The 15,232-nt window shown below is 40.2% G+C and overlaps 1 protein-coding gene across 14 annotated transcripts in view; it reads left to right on the top strand.

The window, feature by feature from the left end:
• The window catches only part of MCTP1 (multiple C2 and transmembrane domain containing 1), a 335,774-nt gene that overhangs the window by 264,135 nt on the left and 56,407 nt on the right, over positions 1–15,232 (top strand). For 10 of the 14 annotated variants that reach the window (XM_053298676.1, XM_053298671.1, XM_053298667.1 and 7 more), the window contains one exon: positions 10,728–10,880. In XM_053298676.1, coding sequence (XP_053154651.1) covers positions 10,728–10,880 — 153 coding nt within the window. Of the gene's footprint in view, positions 1–8,462; positions 8,615–10,727; positions 10,881–15,232 lie in introns of those variants that run through there. The other 4 variants (XM_053298670.1, XM_053298674.1, XM_053298675.1 and 1 more) reach the window with 2 other exon arrangements.

Below are 15,232 nucleotides of genomic sequence, written 5' to 3'. Positions count from 1 at the left end.
GCTCATGACTGAAGAGAAGAGACCAAACAGCCATCTCTGGAGAGACAAAATGGAGACTAACACTTGGAGAACAAAGAGGGGAGGAGTCCACCACTTTTATCCATGACCCCCCCCCAGTGGTCACTATGAGACATTGCAGCTGAGAGCTGATGCTGCCAGGGTCCTAGCTCCAACATTTCCATCAATAAACTGTTGTGTTAAATTCTGTGCACGTCCCCAAAACAGTTGGGTTATGGATAGCATAGTGATGCTTCAGAACTACCCAGCACTTTGGACATTCAGACTTCTAAATTTTGTATTCTACTTTAAAAATAGTCACAAGACTTTTGATTCTCCAAAGTTGTCATTCCTTACTTTTCACTGCAATTCATTCAGAAATGTATTGCAACTTTTTAACACAGTTTACTACACTTCTTAAAGTCAGTATTAAAGTAGACGCTTTTTCCACATGTAGTTCAGTCATAATACAGTAATTGAATAAGTGGTATAAACTTTTTCATTTAAATGCTTTTCTAAAGAAACTCCTAATTTCAGACAACAAGAGCCATCATATATATATATATATACACAGTATTGCTATATACACTCCTCAAAAGGTTGTAGCTAATCATGGTTCCCTAAGAAGGGTGCCTATATAATAATTGTGACTGCATGTATATGTTCACATTTTTAGATGCATGCTTAAATCATCTTAGGTGAATACATAAAAAGAAGGGAAAGGCAAGATATGATCCTGCCAAAATTAGGCACAATCCTTTAAACAGTCCTGCTCATTTCATTAGGAAATGTAAGTTCATGTTTAATTTTCTCCTGATGAACTCAGTGGAACTTAAATGTGATTAGCTGTAACCATACAGTGTTAAGTAGCCCTAGGATTAATTGTTGTACTACTGTGATATTTAAAGTGGTTTTGGTGCCTAAGAACTAGAATTTTAAATATATATATAATTTTATTATTAATTATATATAATTTATTTACTATTTTTAATTTATTAACATATTTTTATACTGCCCAAAACTTACGTCTCTGGGCAGTATATAATGATGATATAGTAACTATAGTATAACTGCTATGAGATATAGTATAGTCGTTCTCTGCATGCAAGAGAATGTGGAGCCTGGAATCTGGATTAGAGTGGAGATGATGCTTGTCTGTGTGGGGCCTTAGGTTGTGTACATTTCCCTATGCATCAGATCACATGCATTCACATTTTTTTCCAAGCCTGCCTCATCACATGCAAAAACTCATCTTAATTGCAGTCCTGCCCTCGCTTACATGTTTTAAAGTACCATTATTCTGATGAGACTTAACTAAGATGTGACCTGTGCATTGCATTACAATTTGAGTGATGTGAGGTTTAGAGCCTATGGCTGATTGTGGTCCATTTCCATTGTTTGCATAGACTGACCTGTGCTGGCGTTAAGTTGGATGGATTTTCCTTCCTTTTAAGTGCAGAAGGAACAGCCCCAGTCCTGGACCCTTACACCAGACTAGAGTCTGGTCCTCTTAGTTTGGAGACCCCAGAACAGGAGCCCTAGAGGCAGGCCTCCAGAGCCTGGGTCTCTTGAAGAATCAGCCACTTCCACACCAAGAATCCTGCAGTCCCAGTGCTGCCTGCTGGGCTAGGTGGAATTGGATGGAAGGGAGGAGGAGAATGAGAGTCCAAGCTAGAGGGCTGCCCCATTTATGACTCCCCGCTCTCTGGGCAAGGAGGTGCAGCCTAGAAGGGATAATCCGAGTGGAGAAATTTTAAGGCCTCAGTCAGCTTCTAGGCTTGCCCCTTGTGAGAGCAAGTTGCTCACTGAGCTATCAAGTGCTCTTCAGCTCTGAATTGCTTTGGTAAACTCAGACCAAGTAGCTTAGTGGTAGAGCATCTGTTTTGCCTGCAGAAGGTCCCAAGTTCAATACCTGGCATCTTCAGGTAGGGCTGGGAAAGACCCCTGTGTGAAACTTTGGAAAGCATACTGAGTAGATGGACCAATGGACTTATTTGGTTAAGGCCTGAGCCTTACCTGAAAGCCTTTAACTCCAGAAAGGTAACCTCTGCCCAGTAAAGAAGTATCCTACTGGCAAAGTCTTGGCAACTCAGGTTAAAATGGCTTTTAAGGCCAGTGCTGCTGGCTCAGGAACCCCTGTGGCTGGCAGAAGTTATAAACTTGATGACTCTCTGGTTCATTCCAGCTATATAATATTTTTTAAAATTCCTGATCATAGTATTAGAAATACTATGCATAGTAAATACACTATGTAGACTATGCTATAAATACACCTTTGGATGCATGCATCTATACAACCTATTAGCTGTGTTGATCATATGCTACCTAATTCAAGCATATTTAGTATGATATATTTTGTATTTTGGCAGCATCATGTTGTCACTGCTGTCATACAAATAATTCTGTTTGCCTTCTTGTCAGCAAATACTTTGCAAAAGTATGGCTGCCGATATGTTTCCAGGTGAAATACAAAGTGCTGGTTATTACCTATAAAGCCCTTAACAGCTTGAGTCCAGGGTATTTAAGGGAGCGCTCCTTTGTCATCAACCCTGCCGCCTCTTAGTCTTCTGGAGAGGTCCAGTTACAGTTGCCACCGGCTCATTTGGTGACAACCCAGGGCTAGACTTTCTCTGAGGCTGCCCCGGGGCTTTGGAATAAGCTACCTGCTGAAATAAGAGCATCTCCTTCTCTGTTTGTTTTCAGGAAGACCCTCAAGACTCAACAGTTCTCACAGGCTTTTAATTATAATTAATGTTAATAATTTGTTTTAATAATTGTTTTAGCTGCTGTTTTTATTTCTGTGTTATGCTACTGATTTGTTTTGTGCATTTTAATCTATGCTTATTTTTAAATATATTAAATTTTGTACACTACCTAGAGATGTACATATCAGGCGGTATACAAATATGATAGATAGATAGATAGATAGATAGATAGATAGATAGATAGATAGATAGATAGGGGAATATTTATTTATTTATTTAAAATATTTATACCCCACCCATCCATTACACTACTGCTCAGGGCAGCTCACAACAATAAAATAGATAGAATGTAAAATAAAATTAATTAACCAAATTAAGTAAACGAGCTAAAAGTCAGGCTAAAACCACAATCAGAATTAAGTTTCAAATTAAAAGTTATTTTAAAAACTAATAATTGAGAATTATAAGAGACTTCTTGACCTATATTGTGTAATTAATGTGCTGTTTTAATCCTAAAGTAACTCATGACCAATGTGAGAGATTATTTTATATGTGCTCTTAAGTGTCATCTCTGTTAATAATCAAGGATCAGCTCCAGGAATCAGGTTCCTTCAATACCTTGTACTGGTATGTGGCATATACATCTGTGACAAGTGACATTACAGAAGGTCATGTCACTTTTTAACTGCTTGCATTAGAGCTTTCTGATTTCCCCAGTGCCTTTCCTTTGTTTGATTAATACTGCTTGATTTCAAGGAAGGTTGCAGACAACAAATTTTAAAGGAAGGATTCTAAAGCAAATGTAAGCATTTTCTCCTCAGACCTTCATTAAAATATATACCCCTAATTTTATCTCTCTAATATGTGTATTTTTCAGTTAATTAGATTTTATGCCTTCTGATACTGAAGTCTGAGTGGCTAGCAATTCTTATAACAGAAAACCAAAACAGACACAATATAAACTATATAATGAAATATGCATACTAAATGGAAATGCAGTGGAATAACCCTTCCATCTGCCAGCCCTTAAAAAACATTATGTTTATACAGACTGTATGACCTGTATTTTCCTCAATAAGAGTTAACACACCATATCACATGTAGTGTTTTAAACTAAGGAAAAAAGAGGGCAGGAATCTCCCCCCCCCACCTCTGTGCATATATAGGTTTTAATTAACTATATCCTAAAGTAGTATTTCTTTTAAGTGTGCTCAAGCATTCTGAAAGAAAGTTTGGATAGCCTCCCACACACACACTTCTTTCAATCTAAGCTGAAGGGTGTTTGCCAGTTGTTAGTTATGTTAGTTCAGGAGTAGAGTTATAATTCATTTCTAATTTGGCAAATTAGAAATTTGCTGGCATTGTTTTTTATGTAGTCTAAGTTGTATACAACTACAAACATTTATATACCACTCCTCAACCAAAGTTCTTAAAGCAGTTTACACAGAAAAACAAAGTTTTACAATGTTCGTGGTTGTATATCAACTCTCGACAGCCTTAAGCAGTCATGTTCACCCACTAGCTACTACATGGTTAATAAGTTGCTCAAAAGACTGGATTGGGCAATTTAAGAGCTCCTCTATCATAGACTCGCTTTGACAGTCTTGAGTAAAAAAAACCCCTAAGATTAACTCCAAATGTGATGAAACAGATGGTACATTCTTTCATGGGTCAAACTGCAGGTGAGGAATTACATATATGAATGAATAGCTCTATTACGATCATTGATCATATATATTTGAATGTTCTCCATGTTTAAAAAAAATACTTCCTGTACATAGAAAGCTAAGATATCAGGATTTTATTGTAAACTTCCATGCACAGGGGAGTATCTTACTCAGAAAATCATTTAGTTGTGACCTCTTATATTGTTTGAAAGGGTTTCACAATGGCTGCCTTCGGATGTAATGCGGAACCACAGGTCCAATGGACCCGCAGTTCTGCACCCCTCCTTCCCCTGGTCCCCTGCTTGCATTTGCACAAAATGGAGAGCTCCTTCTCTGCAGTCTTGCTGACTGCAGAGTGGAGGGGGAATTAATAGTTGCACTTATTAGACCTAATCTGAAGTACTGTGTCCATTTCTGGGCACTGCACTTTAAAAAGGATGAGTATCAATTGGAATGAGTTCAGAGGAGAGCGTTGAAGATAAGTTGGGGTCTAGAAAACAAATGATGTGAGGAAAGCCTGAAGGACTGAGTATGTTCAGTCTCCAGAAGAGAAGATTAAGAGGGGACACGAGAGCGCTCCTCAAATTCCTGCAGGACTGTCGCACAGAAGAGGACAAAGACTATTTTTCTGCTACCCCAGAGAGCATGACTAGCTCTTATAAGTTAGAGGAGGGCAGGTTGTGGTCAAACATTACAAGAGACTTTTTAACAAAAAGAGCAGTTTAATAATAGAACCATTTGTTTGTTTGACACATTTGTATATTGCCCAAAACTTACATCTCTGGACAGTTTACAATAAAATACAAGTTACAACAAAATAAAAAGATTAAAACATTACAATAATTTAAAATCTATTATATTAATTCTCGTAGACATGCCTCTGTGGGGATGCGTCCTGGCAACCCAGCAGATTGGCTGGGCAACGGTTGGCCACATAGGGAAGTGGCCGCTTAGGGAGGAAAGGAAAAGAAGAATAGCGGGCGAGAGGAGAACTGAACGGACTGGGGTGGGGGAGGGGGGAAGCTGTGGTGAGAGAAAGCGGTGGAACCTGGCTGGGCAGAAACACAGAAACGGCTGGCTGCTTCGGAAGGACGCTCACTAGAGGGAAGGCCATGCAGGAAGGAGCCGGCTGAACGCTTGGCTGCCCAAGGAGGTGGCGGCAACGGCCAGCGGGGAAAACACAAGTAGCCTAGAAAGCGGTGGGGTGGGGCGGAAGCACGAATGAGAGAGAGAAAATGAGAAGGGGAAATGGAGGAGGGAGCAAGCTGGGGCAGAAGGCTTGGGGGGAGTGTACTGTGCAGGCAAGCGGTGGGCCGCGGAGCCGGTACTTGGCCTGGCGGCGGGCCCCCCCAGGTGGCGGCCCCCCCAGGCGGCGGGCCCGCCCGCCCTGCCCATGGAGGACAGGTGGCGGTGGGCCCGGCTTGCCCGTGGAGGCGGGCCCGGCTTGCCCGTGGAGGCCAGGCGGCGGCGGGCCACGGAGGCCAGGCGGCGGCGGGCCCAGCTTGCCCATGGAGGCCAGGTGCCTGTGGGAGGCCAGGGCGGGAGGGAATCGGGTGGCGAAACTTCCCTGTTCGCCGCCTGGGAGGAGGAGCGGTGGCGGCGGGGCCCTTTGCGGCCACCCGGTAAGGCCTGTGGCAGCAGAGCTAAGGAACTTAGTGCATGGAGGGGGAGGGGGAGGAGGGAGGGCAGGAGGGAGGGGGGAAGCCATCTCCAAAGAGCGCACAGATGCTCCATAAATGGCAATGCAATATTTGTGGCAATGCTATATATATATATATATATATATATATATATATCTCCTAGGTGTGCCTGGGGAAAATGTGTCCCGGCAGCCCAGCTGATTGGCTGGGCTGCGGAGGCGCCAGATTGGCTGGCACACCCAGGAGGAGGAGAATTGGCCGGCCCACGCTGGCGGGCCTGGCCTGGCGACCGGTGGTGGCCGCAGACTCTAGTTTAAAATAATGCTTAAAACTATTAAAACAGTATCTAATTAAAAGCCTGGTGTGTGAAAAAATGTGTTCTGACTGCTTTTTTAAAAGTTGTAAGAGATTGGGAGGCTCTTATTTCAGCAGAAAGCACATTCCAAAGCCTCAGGGCAGCAATGGAGAAGGCCCATCCCTGAGTGGCCATCAGACAAATCAGTGGCAACTGCAGATGAACCTCTCCTGATTATCTCAATGGGCGGTGGGATTCATGGCAAAGAAGACATTCTCTTAATTGCCCAGGGCCTAACCAATTTAAGGCTTTATAGGTTATAACCAGCACCTTGTATTTTTGCCCAGAAACCTATCGGCAGCCAATGTAGCCCTTTCAATACTGGGGTGATATGGTCTCACCCAGAGACCAACTTGTCTGTCGCATTAGCTGAGGAAAATGGACTCTCCTTTGCTGGTTGTCTTCAAGCAGAGTCTGGATGGCTATCTGTTGGGGACGCTCTAGTTCTGGATTTCCTACATCAAAAAGGGTGTTAGACTTCATAGCCTACAAGACCTGCTGCAGTTCTTAAGATTCTGATACAGTGTCAACATATAAAAAGACTGATAAAAGTGCAAATAGTTCTCTGAACGGTGATAACGGTCTGCCAGTAGTGCAGAAAAATAATTTCAGCTGCCCTGAGCCATTTTTGGAAGGGTGGTATATAAATCAAATAATTTTTTTTTGCCTTGGACAAACTCTGTCTCTTCTCTCAACAAGTGACCTTTGTATACCTTAGTCCCAGTGACATATTGATCTAATTGATTGTAGTGAATTCTTATCCTTGTGCTGTTACCTTCAGGGACCACATTTTGCTTTCATTTTGGTCTACAACATATCTATTATATATTTTGACGAGGTTGGTTGGTTTGTATGAAATAAATTCATATTTCCCAATGACCTTGTAGCGTATTATAGTCTTTGTCTCAGAGCAAGCTCACATGAGGGAAATAAATGCTGAATCATCCATGCTGAGCTTTCTGGCAAAGGCTACTCCTAAAACTTTTGTATTTCTGCTAAGTTCAAAAATGGCTGCCGCCATCACCTCTCTCTATTACAGAGCTTGAATCTCCCTGGGCTTGGGGTGGAAATCCCAGGGGAAAAATTTTTTTTATTATTAGAAAAGTAAAAACAATCTTCCATGTGCAAGCGTACATGTAGTGAGAAAACTGGTAGTTTGCTGAACATCTGAGGACATGCTTGCACCAGAGTAAGACCCCCCCTTCCAGCCCCCCCCCCCCGAGTTAAAAACCCCACTCGGAGAGTCTTGTGAAATAAAAGAACAGAAATAAAAACAAGTTTATTCAAATCCTACAGACTGCTTCTGTCTGAGGTTCTCTCAGCTTTACAGGTAGGTTCAGTAGGTTCCAAGAATTCTTCAAAAGGTACCCCAGTTGATGTTGGGGCGGCATGCTTTAAAAAACTTTGCAAGGAACAGGTATATAGAAAAATACAAAAGCACCTTTAAAAGCTTACAGAATCTTTTGCAACACCCTGGCTGAATGGGCAAAGGCTAATGTTTCTTAGTTAATTACGTTATAGGTAAGCAATAATAGACCAATATCAGGAATATGCAAAACAAACACATAAAAGGAATATAACTTCTACCACAAAGTCTGACTAAACAAATTTTGCCTTAACTTCTCGAAGCCAAAGTCCTGGCTTCCTTTGTCTTGAACTTGCCAAACCCTTTGGATTGATAATTCAAGCCCCTGCAGTCCTATATTCCAAGATCTTCAGCCATCCTCCCTGACCACATCTGCTCTTCTGCGTACCCCCAGCCTGCTGCTTCTAACAAAGAAACTTTCATTCTTCCCAATGGCTGTCTAGGTCTCATCCACCTGGTGTGCTGATTGGCTGATCACTGGAGTTCACCAGCCTGTCAGTCAGGACAGGGTTCACTTCCAGTTAACTCTTTAGGAGAGAAGTGGCAGATCACTTCAGACCTAAAGATGCCAAATCTGCATATACAATCCTGCCACTGAAATTAGCTGAATGCACTACTTTTTATGCCGGAATATGTGGCGGGGTGGGCGGGAGGTTTTAATAATGTGTTTGTGTTTTTTAGAAGAAATTCTGAATATAATAATCATATTTTAACTGTTGTTGTTCTCAACAGATATTTTTACACTCTATAATCAGATCAGTAATTCCAAAATGACATCATGCCCAAGAGAAGCAGAAGATCTTTCTTAGACTCAAAATTACTATGATTCAGTATTACCATATATAGTGGTAATTCAAGAAAATTAATAATGTTTGATGCCTAACCCCTGCTAACTGGGCAAAGAGGCACCTTTTTAATATGGTAATTCTCTCTCTCTCTTTTTTTTTTTTTGACTGATACTGGTGTCTATCGTGTTTCATTTTAGATTGTGAGCCCTTTGGAGACAGGGATCCATCTTCTTATTTATTTATTTCTCTATGTAAACCGCTTTGGAACCTTTTTGTTGAAAAGCGGTATATAAATCTTTGTTGTTGTTGTTTAAATCCCACACGTTTTAAACTTTACTTAACTTTTGAAAGTACAATAATAAAGATATTCTATGACATGTACAGATGGCCCGCGAACAGCAGTTTCACCTATTTTCAGGTCAGCTCCCTGTATACCAATTTAGTTATCACAGCGGGGGAGGATCAATTTGGTTATTTGCAAGTTTTCGAACACCGCCCCCCCGCAAATTGGTATACAGTTTAAGTAGCCACTCTCCGTGGGAGATTTAAAGGAATGATGCAAGAGGCGCAGGCTGCTCCATCCATTCTCTCCTCTTGCGCCACTTCTTTAAACCTCCCTGCATATCATATAGTGGCTATTTAAAATTTACACTTCCCTGCACTACTTAGCTGATGCACAGTGAGATTTAAGGTTTAAATAGCCACTCTCCCTGCACAGGCTTTTCCATCCACTCTTGCAGCAAGAGTGGATTGTTTAGCTAAGGAACCTAACCCTACATTTTGGCTTCTTGGGTTTCATTTATTTAACTTTCCTAGCAGTGTAATCTGTACAGAATGACATCACCCAGTCAAAGACAGGCCTCACCTACTAGTACTATCATATTAGCAAATAATCATATTAGTACTATCATATCAGCAAATAGAACTTGCATTCTACAAGCATACGGTTCCTGGCTATCACTGCAGATCCTCTCTCTCAGTTCAAGGATCAATCAAACATGTGAAAGAGGAACTCCCACATATCTGTATTATGTCCTTGCATGGCTTGACTTGTTCTGTACTGTAGTGCCAGTTGCTTCTATCTATCTATCTATCTATCTATCTATCTATCTATCTATCTATCTATCTATCTATCTAATTCTCTTGGGTGTGCCTTGAAATGTGCGTCCCAGCGCCCAGCTGATTGGCTGAGGCGCACCCAGGAGGATTGGTGGCCGTGGCAGCGGCAGGCCTGGCCACAGAGGCCAGAGGTAGCGGCAGGCCCAGCCCAGCCGCGGAGGCAAGGCCCGGGGGGGGAGAAAGGGGGGGGGCAGAAATGGCGGTGAGGAGGAGAGGCAGCTGGGCCTGGAAGTCGAGACTGGGGCAGAAGGGGGGGGAGGTAACCGCCGGCCCCAAAGAGCGCACAGATGCTCTGGGCAGGGTCGGCTAGTGAGGTTTATTTCATGCCTAAAGTTTCACTCATTAGATGCAAAAATACCCCTTTTGAGAGATCAGGGTACTTTGGACTACATTTATACCAAATTTCAACTTTTTCTTCTGTTGCAGGAGTTCTCTAATAATCTTGATACCATTATGTGTTCTTCAGTGAGACAATTTAGTATTAAGGGGAGATTTTCCATCAATGCACATGCCCCTGCGATATAATAAAGGTCATTGCTTTAGCTGTAATATACTAATTGGTATATACTATATTAGTCAACTGTGTTTATCAGGAAGTCATTCTACATTTGCTGCTTTTGAAAGCAGCAAAAAAGAATTGGATGGTCTTATCCAAATATTGCTTTTTAACCAAAAGCATTCTCAAAGTGGCTTTCATAGCAAAAGGGAAAAGAAAATGTTCTCTGTCTCAGAGGGGCTTCCTATTTAAAAAGAAGCACAAGGGAGGCACCAGCAACACCCACTGGAGGGATACTATGCTGGGATGAAAATTATCTCTTTGCACAGTTAAGGGGTTGCAAGGTATGTTCTAATAAAACAAAAATAAATATCTGGGTTAATTAGCATAAGGCTTTCCAGTGCATTCATGACTTAAGTGTGAATTTGAAATGGGGAATTTCATGGCGCATAGCTTCTGCTTTTAACCACCATACCATTGTCTTAAGTAATTTTATTGTCAAGGTAGACTTTCATGCAGGAAGAAGGCTGCTTATTCTCTAAGCTTGAATATCTAGATAAATATGTTCATTTTTCTTTTTTGCATTTATTTCAGATGTTTAATAAAGCTTTCAACTACAAAGGGTTTAATGATTTGGCAGAACAAAACTCTTCCTTGTTGACTCATGACAACTACTACTGTTTGTGTCTGCAGGTAGTGGAGGACATGCTAGAGGACGAGGAAGAAGAGGATGATAGAGATGACAAGGTAATTATCTTTCCTAGCACTTGGGTACCTGGGGATGGGTGAATTTAGACATGACACTGTTCTTACAGACAGTTAAAAAGGAGCTGAAGTGTTTTTAGTCCAGAAAATTGGACAGAGCTGTTTGTCATCCTAACAATGCCAGTGTATGTTGTAGGAAGGGATAGAGGACTATAAATCGTCATGCTCTCTATCTCTCTCTTTTTGTCCAGAGCTGGGTCAATTTTTTTTTCCTGCCAGGAACAAAAATAATTCAACTTGTCTGGAACTTGATAGCTGTTGTGAAGATAACTGCAGTGACAACTGTTTTTTGAAGGACAAAAATTTGTCCTGTCTTAGTATTACAAATACGGCTGTACTTACTTGTGGAAGAAATGTTGTCGCAAAAATAGAAACACCATACTGTTTGAAGGTGGTCTATTGCCATCTATAATTTTCTGTGAATTACTTGGCAGAAGAATGTTTGATGTGTGGTACACTCTGTATGATATTTAAATAATCACAATTCTCATAGGCCTCTTACGGATGGATTTGGGATTGGTATTCTGTGACCCAGCATCAAGCTAAGGGGAACTATGGTGGCTCTTTCAGCTCTTGAGAATGTTGCTCGGTTCCCAGGTTGCTGGTTGGTTTGAGGATTGACACCACAGTAAATAACAGCTAGTTTATACAAGTTATTGAAGCAAGCAATAGGACCGCATGGTTGTCCCTAGAGGGGGAACGAAGAGGCACAGAGAGGAAATTAGAATGACCTTGTAAGAGTGAAGCAGTGGCAGGGCTGGATTGTGGGAAATAAAAGTGCAGTGAGATAAATGCTTAAAAAAAAAAAACTTTTAAAGTGAGAGTTAAGAGAGTGAAGTATTCAGATTCTTTTAAAGCACTTCATGTTAAGACAGAAAACATTGACCTTCACAAACATTTTTGTACTTCTGTTGTAATAAAGCATTGACTTACTTCCCTCCCACCCACCCCCCAGCCTTAAAAAAAAGATCTTAATTTATGCCCTTGACCTTTGTTGCTAGTAGACATGTGCAATTCTATACTACTATAAGAATTTGTAGGCTGGTAACAAACATTTGAAATGTCAAAAAATTCACTATGATTAGTTAATTCTTTAAACAAAACTCATATCTTGGAAGATGAAAATTTGAATAGTTCCTTCCATTCATGAGGCACCTGATATTGAATTGTTCTATATATTTAAAGCATTTTACTAAGAGGTGTACATTTCCTTTGTGCAAAGCCATGAATGTTCTTTTCAATATTAAATGATATGTGCTCTGGCAGTAGAATGTGACTTACTGTGAAGGTCAGCCATGTAGGTGCAGTGGGTGTAAATTAACATACTAACTCAAAAACATTTCTCCTTTGATATAACGTGGGTCTGCTCTCCATTTGAGCATCTTCCTCTTCATATTGCATTATTATAGTTTATTATATGGATGTATTCAGGGTTTTTTGTATCCATCAAGATGTTAATCACTTTGATGCATTTACAATGTATAGATGTTAAATTTACCCAGGTCTGAATAGCTTCCACTTAAGGATTACATCCATTCTGAGGTTGCTAAATAATCAATAAAAGCTCTTTATTGTCTCTAAATGCTTTCAAATACAACTACCAAAGCCAAATAAGAGTGTATTTAAATGACTATCAGAATTCAGTGCTATTTTTCTTGTATGAAAAGCATGTGGATCAAATTTTCATAATTCTCATTTGCATGTTAATATGTAATATCTGTAGCATAATGTAAAATAGAAAGGAAACTTCTAGGTTTCACAAAGTGCAGAAGGAATCATAGACTGGACACTGTATTTTGAGAAGTGCACCTTTAAAACAACAGAATATATATAAGGATGTGTTTTATTTTTCTATGCCTTATTCCAGTCTATATTCACATGGATTATTAAATCCCTCGTCTTAAGTAAGTGTGTGTGTGTGTGTGTGTGTTGTAATTTTGAGAAGAAACAAATGCAAATTCTGCCATACTGAGTGATGCTGACCTCTAGCTCTCATTACTTCTTTGTTTTCTCATTTGGTAAAATAGCAAAGTGAGGTCAGTGGGTCCTCTTATAGAATAAAAGTCAAAAGATTAATAAATGTGCCAAAGCCTCACTTTAATTGAACCTGAAGCATGTGTTGCAAGCATATAAAATATGTCCCAGATGTTTGACCATGCCAAGTAACTTAGTTTTCCCCGATTACCACAAGGCAACTATTAGTCCAGTAACCTTTGGACTTAGGGCTAAATGGGGTATTACATGGCAGACAACTAGAGCACCTGTTTTCCATTCAATAAAGACCTTTGGCAGTCTTTGCCTAAGCTGTGCCATATGTTTTCACTTAGCAGATTGTTGGGTGATTATGAAAAGTGTCTTTCCTTAGAACTGGAGTAGATATTATCCATTCATTTTTAGTAAGTGGCTAACTTGTTGGCTACTTCTGTAAAGTCTGTGTGGGCACTTACTGAAGTATGGTTTTAGCTGGACATGGGTTTATTTGACAGCCCCAAATAAATGCAGCATGAAAAGCTGAAACATTAATCATGCTCTAATATATATTTTATTCTGTAGTATATTTATTCTACTAGTAGGAATTTTTGAAGGGTGAAGTATAATTCGCATTAAATTTTTGCATGCTGAGATATTCAATATTAATCCTGTTACTTGGTTCAGATGTGTTATTCAGTTGATATCAAGCCATGTGCCCCACAAAGCACTCTCCATTATTTGACATGAAACTTCTTTTCAGTTGAAATATGGAACTAAATGGATAAAAGTATTATAGGCATCATTTCTGCAACTGTTCAGCATTGGAGACTGCAGGTAAAGATTTGGATGGATAATCAACATCAATACATAAAAGTTATCTCTTCTGACTCTAATCTGCCCACCGTGAAAACTCAGTTCCTAAAAGAAAGGCTCCATACCATTTATTCTGCACCTTTTGTGCAAATTCCTCCTCTAGCATCTCGCCACCTTTCCTAGCTGCACCTGGGCTGCCTTAGACTTAATGGATGAGGCCATCTCAGTTAGTACATGGTCAGCCAGGTACCTTGCAAGGTGGCAAAAGTCATCACCCATTTGGTGCCCATTGGTAACCATTTTCAGCCTTCAGGCTCTGTGAAGGAGAAGATTGGATAGAATGTTGGACTAGATGAATCTTAGTCTGAAGCAGTAAGGCAGGTCTTTTGTTAACACACAATTCCAACAGAGTTTGCTGCAATAAAAGGAACTTGCAGAATGTTTGGCAATAAAAGAGAATATCTATATTCCTTTGGTCTACACAAGTCACTCTTATATCTTTGGCTTTTAAAGATAGATCTTTAAATTGTGGTGCTCAGCTCTTAAAACAGGCATCCCCAAACTGCGGCCCTCCAGATGTTGATGAATTACAACTTCCAGCATACCCAGCCACAAAAAATTGTGTCTAGGGATGCTGGGAGTTGTAGTTCAGCAACATCTGGAGGGCCGCAGTTTGGGGATGCCTGTCTTAAAAGGTACTTCCTTGAAACCATGCACATCCTTGAAACCATTTGTTGTGCTTTGGTGAAAATTGCCCCTCTTGCTGGAATGGAACTTTTTCTATTTGTAATGTGATGATTAAGGAATACAACCCAATGTGTCCACACAAAAGTTATAACCATATTTCTGGGGACTGTTGTTCACGTATAAAATTACTCTCTTGTGTGTTCAATGCAGAATTAATCATATTAACATTTTTTGTATTTAGTAACCAAAAAGCATTCTAAGCATTACTTGTGAAAGCAGGCGTAATCCATCATCATTCAGAAAGCATTCCTGATCGCACATCAGGGCAATTGACATCAAAAGCAGCATGTATGGTTCTGCATTAACTAGTGGCAACTATTAGAAGTTCAGCAGAGAAAGATCTCAGCTGGACTTGTGTTAGTCTCTATGGGACCATAGGTTTGCAAACTACTGAATGCATTACTCTCATTCTCACAAGTAGCTTTCCTCCGCTCCTGTCTAATACAGTATAGATGCTTGCAACCTTTTAAGTGATCCACATATAATGCGAGCAACAGTTAATAACTTTTCTTGACTGTATTAACCAGTTAGGAATGTGACATTTTTTCCTTAGATTTTTCTCATGATAAACAAGTGAATTAAAATCTCTGAATTTAGGATAAGAGATATATTTTAAGCATTGCTATCCTAATATTTAATTTTAAAAGGTAACACAATGGCAAGTGTATTTTTGTGAATTCCTGAATCTAAAGAGTATTGATTTTATTTAATAGGTAGGGTTAAACCAATCTATTAAATATTTTCATAAGCTCTGGAGAGTTACATTTTAAGACAAGTCTTTAATGTTAAATTAAAGATTTAAA

Source organism: Hemicordylus capensis, chromosome 2 (genome assembly GCF_027244095.1).
Source record: "Hemicordylus capensis ecotype Gifberg chromosome 2, rHemCap1.1.pri, whole genome shotgun sequence".
NCBI classification, from domain to species: Eukaryota; Metazoa; Chordata; class Lepidosauria; order Squamata; family Cordylidae; genus Hemicordylus; species Hemicordylus capensis.
Note: the sequence above shows the minus strand (reverse complement) of the source record. Positions and strands in the feature narration are given on the sequence as shown.